At 41.1% G+C, this 5,644-nt stretch overlaps 1 protein-coding gene across 1 annotated transcript; it reads left to right on the top strand.

The window, feature by feature from the left end:
- The first annotated feature begins 302 nt into the window (after nt 1–302).
- LOC125372974 lies at nt 303–3,771 on the top strand. Its single transcript, XM_048383748.1, has 5 exons — nt 303–534; nt 2,595–2,936; nt 3,035–3,070; nt 3,676–3,732; nt 3,767–3,771. Exons 1-5 carry the CDS (start codon nt 342–344, stop codon nt 3,769–3,771), a joined length of 633 nt encoding a protein of 210 aa, XP_048239705.1. The 5' UTR covers nt 303–341.
- Nucleotides 3,772–5,644: the final 1,873 nt, after the last annotated feature.

The following is a 5,644-nucleotide window of genomic DNA, read 5'->3' as shown; positions in this document are numbered from 1 at the left end:
CTCTTCACACTGACGTTGTCCTGAACTTTCCTGTTCCTGAATTCAAAATACAAATCAATAATCTTTGTGAAATGATCTCATGCACTTTTTTCTGTTATACTTCAGGTTCCATCATTTGTGACAAAGTGGATGTGGCAGAAATAGAAGGGGACGTTATTAGCGTTTGTTACAATCAGGTAAAGAGTAAAGAGATCAAGTGTCCCAGAAATGAATCAGTGTTGGTCAAACACTTCTTGCAAAGAGCTCATGCAAGTAAGGACGGTGACGACAAGGGTCCAGACTACAGATCCTGTGCAGAAAAATTCAATGATGAATATTATGACGTTGGGGAATGTTTGTTAATGACATCGGATGTGCATCAGAAGAGGGCTTATCAGACCGCGATCATGGAGGTTCTAGAGGAGTGTAGTCAGAAGAGGTACTGTATCCTGGAGAGTGACACGAGTTCCTCTATCTATGGTCTGAAGGACCTCCCAGTAGGAGTGAGAAAGAAACGCCCGTCACATCTGGCTGTATTGCATCAGTGTGTTAAAGGTAAAGAGCGTGATATAGCTATGGAAATGTTGAGTGCAAGTTTTAATGTTAAGAGTATGCTCCACGTTGTAGACGTTGTAGTCCTACCCTCACCACTCACATTTGTATTATATATTCTGTTTCATTCCTTTCTGCATTCATATTGTACACGTAATAACAGACTGACCTAAAACATGCGATGACACTCCAAAAGGTGTTTGTTTGTTTAAGGCTAGATTCACCTTGCCCACCCTAACCTCATTCCACAAGGTAACTGGGATCTATTCCAACTTGGAATCACCACGTGGTTAATGTGTTATGAACAAATGAAACACTGTGATTCCATCACTGGAAGCTGGGAACATTTCTTTCTGAGTAATCTATTGTGTGACCGGAATCACTACTCCACAGCTGTCTTAACATTTTTCACAAAGCCTTCTCATTTCAAAGGAGTGTACCCATCCATGTAAACACTAACAATTGTGACAATATTTGTACAATCGTGGCATATGAGAATAATCTTAAGATTATATTTATCTCCAGATTGTACATCACAGCGCCAATTGCGTTCTCAAATGCAGGAGCTCCACTTTGTTATATAACCCTTATCACATCCATGTTTTCGATGCAAATTGTGTGAATGGCGGGGCTGCCGATAGGGCATGACATGCTTTACCTTTTGGCGAACGTTTGGCGTCATCACTGATTTTCAGTGATGTATTCATATACTTTTTACACCTATTTTGCCTTTTACCCCTAATGAATCTGTTTCGCCAGATAATCAAAAAAGAAGATAGTTTGTTGTTAAATACATGTAGTTATAAAAATGTAAGTGATGCAAGAGGAGTGATAACAGTTAACATAGTGATGACATGCAGTGATAACTGCAAGTTGCATGACCACAAACACATCGTATTCGCGGAAATCCACGCAGATACCATTCTGGCATGTTTTCGTCACAAATGAATCATTTAACGTAAGAAAATGCAAGAATGACAAAGTGTTTGTAACAGTAGTCATCGTGGTGTGATAATACAGGACTACAGGACACACAGGACATGGTAGCAATGTGCAGGACTGATCGTGCCTAACTCTGTTGGGTTGCTGATGACTTAGTGTGATTGCAAGGCTGTGCAGTTTGCATCGGTAAACCAATGAGTGAGTATGGTTTTACGCCGCTTTTAGCAATATTCCAGCAATATCACGGCGGGGGACACCAGAAATGGGCTTCATACATTGTATCCATGTCAGGAATCGAACCCGGGTCTTCGGCGTGACGAGCGAACGCTTTCACCACTAGGCTACCCGACCGCCCCGGTAACCAATGATGTGATTCGTGAACATGGCATGGTCGTGGTTTTGATAACTCCTATCATTGTGGAACATATATTCAGCATATAGCACAAACACCTTCTACTTTCTACCTTCTACTAAATGACCTGGTGACGTGCACTGGATCGCTCCCAGCAGTGTCCCACAGCACAGCACAATCTATATGGTAGTAGGTCAGTGATGATGTGTGTTGGATGGGCTCACCACAGTTATAGCATAGACAGTTCTGAGGCCAGTATGGGACCGTGGGTGGTGGTGGTGAGGCCAGTATGGGACCGTGTGGGGTGGTGGTGAACGAATGACCCAGTCGCCTAAAGACTGCCAATCTCTGTGCATGGTTTTGTCCCTTAGGGGTACCAGAAGCATGATAGTGGGGTCGAATCCAGGATATCCCTATTCGAACCAACACTTAGATCGCTGACTTTGTGTGCTGGCGATTAGGTGCCTGACTCTGGCAAGTGTGGGTTCGAATCCCGGACGGGACTCAATCCAAAAAAGTATGAGAATCTGCACTTTACTAAGAAAGTGTTATCCCAGATATAACATTTGTTACATGTAACCACTTTGTAAATGGCATTGTGTATTCAATTTTATCATTGGTTACTAGGAAATGATTTTAGATGTGTGCCGGCATACAGAATGGATAATAATGACAACATATTTCCTGTTATTTGTATAAATAGTATAACATCGACAAATCGAATTATAAGTGATTTACTTTCTCAGACAAGTAGAACACATGATTTCAGAGCAAGTTGCCAGTGTCATGTTGTGTGACAACAAGACCGAAACAGGCAAGGAGGTCTACATCAGCAGCAACCGACTGATGATGACATCTCTGGTAACAAGCACCTGCACCTGTACAGTCAGTGGAGCTGCGAGCCGCGTCACCCTGCTGGACGTCAGACTGGGCAACAGCCACGTGACCACACTGTCCATCAGGGACAAGACACGTACAGTGTACACAATCCATGGTGGCGACCTGGCAGTCCACTTCATGGAGGAGATTAACATCAGCCAATCAGAGTGGAGTTTACAGGTGGATGTTATCCGAGACTATCTCCCTGACAAGATATGGATGAGAGTGGAAGGTAATAATTTTCACAAGGTTCCATTAATTACAAAATAGTAATAATAGTTCAAATGTATATCGTTGAAGCCAATTGATTAATTACTTCTTTTTCCACAGGACACAACGGATCTGACGTCACAGTCGCGTGTACAGGTATGCCCTTTGCTACTTCCACCTTTCAAATGGTTGTTGTAACACAACACAATCACTCCAACATCTAACGCTATATTATCTTCACCAATGGAAAAAGGAAAGTTTATTCGTATGAAGTGTAAATGATAGAGTGTAAATGGTTCAGCGCCTTGACACATTATTGATTATTCTATTGTAAGGTAATCATGATAATATCCTCATCTATGTCATGTCTATGAGACTGATATTAGACAACTATTCTTCTTCTAAAAATCTAAAATTCTGTATAACAAACACACCAGTGTGTTTTCTTGGGAAACGTCAGCATTCCGATAATCTAAATATTCTGGATCAGCAGGAGAATAATAATACGAAAACACAATGCCATTTAGAAAGAAGTCAAATGTAACAAATGTTATGTTTGGGATAACACTTTCTCAGTAAAGTACAGATACTCGTACTATCCTCAAACCTAACCCCAACCCTCTGTCAATAATAATGACACGAGAATAATAATGACACGAATTATAATTCACACTTCGTCATATCACGTTTGAAAAGGAAGTGCTTAACTGCTTGGTTAAATGATATTATTATCGATTATCGACTTTTTTTTTCACCGACAGAAGCAGCTTCAAACACCGATAGGACGCAATCAGTGGCACCAGGTAACGCCGTTCTTGGTAAGTGCATGTATCTGTTTGATTCGTTTAATAGAATAATATTGTATACTTTCGGACACGTCTGTGGTAAAGTTCGTCTACCAACTGGTGTGCCAAGTTATATATATACCTCCTTTTAAATGTACACATTTGTCAAATTATGTTTCAGATGGATCACAGTTTGTTTTCCTACCTGTTGGGTTTTTGGTTGGATTTGTGACTTTTGGTATTATCTTCATCTTGTATATGAAAAGGTTGGTACCACACCAAAACATTTTATTGCATGGACGTTTGTCAATATGAAAGACATTCGTGGCAAGACAAATCTATATTTTCCGAAACGACATGTCAAAATTCATGATATGCATACAGACAAATCTATTTATAATTATCAATATACGTATATTATTAAATTGTTATCACAGAACCATCTATAAATTCTATTTTTTCCCAGGAGACAAAGCAACCCGGCCTTTGTTTCACCTTCGCCACGGTTTACCCCTGAAGGGAATGACGCCCTTGAGCCCATCTACTCCTTACCCCATCAACATCGGGAGACGGCTCCCCCTCGCCAACTTTCCACAAAGAGCTGTAGTCCCGATATCCACAACCAGGACGACCCCGACTACAGTGTGGCTACCCCTCAACCTAACCCCAACCCTCTGTCACTGTCAAACCTAACCATCGACAAGAACAAGCTTCGATCCAACACAGAACCGTGAACAGTGAAGTAACTATGACATCCTTGCAATTTGATGCCTGTACGCAGATAGAAAATTAAATGTATAATTGATCTTATTGTTTGCTAGTAGCATTTTATTTGGGCTTTGCTGCGTCCTATCAAAATACGTTAAAATATGGCGCTTGTTGTAACCATGTCTGGCGCTAGGCATTAAGGGGCTAAAACAAGGACTGGTCGGCTCGGAGTCAGTATACTGTGCCTTAGTAGGGCATTCATGTAAAACTGCGGCATGGTATCTCAGTGGGATAGCACTGTAAATCGGCATCAGTCCCGACTAGTACAAGCAGCCACACACACAAACACGCGTGCATGAACGTGGCTATATAAGTGCAATAATCTTGGACGCGACGTTATTTTAAACCCCATTTCACCTCACCAGACCCTCAATTACAAGAAACCAGGCCTTGTTTCCTTAGGCAAAATATGAGACATACTCGGAAATGTATGAGTATGATCGGTCGTGTTCAGTAACAGAGACATAACCTTTTCTATATTCGATTGTACATTATACGTTCAGTTCTTCCCTATTTTCAAATCATTACCCAATATCTCGTGATAAGAAGGAGGAAAAATGAATCTGGCTTTTTTAAGACTTAGTGTGTTTTATACAATGCTTCTGAAACCATTGCTTTACATGGCACGCACTTGCTTAACAGCCGATAAAATGAATAGCGAAAGCGATTCTATTAAGGAAACAGATATATACTAGCGGAAAAAGTAACTGTGCTTCATATAAAGTGGTGTGAATGTTGTTACTGAAAATATACAAAATAATATTTGGTCACTCGTCTGATCAATGTTTTATCCTAACAATGTCATTGCCAGAACCCATAATGGTAACACTAGACATGGAGGCTCGCCCTCTAAGTTTGTTTGTTTTGTTTGTTTGTTGTTTAACGCCGCACTCAGCAATATTCCAGCTATATGACGGCGGTCTGTAAAATAATCGAGTCTTGACCAGACAATCCAGTGATTGACATCATGAGCATCGATCCACGCAATTGAGATCGATGACAGGTATCAACCAAGTCAGCGAGCCTGACCACCCGATCCCGTTAGTCGCCTCTTACGACAAACATAGTCGCCTTTTACGGCAAACATTGGTTGCTGAAGACCTATTCTACCCCGGATCTTAACGGGTCTCGCCCTCTAAGAGTTAACAATGTCAATATCGGATGTTACAACCATTTT

Source organism: Haliotis rufescens, unplaced genomic scaffold (assembly GCF_023055435.1).
Source record: "Haliotis rufescens isolate VD_foot unplaced genomic scaffold, xgHalRufe1.0.p SCAF_5, whole genome shotgun sequence".
NCBI classification, from domain to species: Eukaryota; Metazoa; Mollusca; class Gastropoda; order Lepetellida; family Haliotidae; genus Haliotis; species Haliotis rufescens.
The sequence above is the reverse complement of the archived record's forward strand: the minus strand, read 5'-3'. Positions and strand labels throughout refer to the sequence as shown.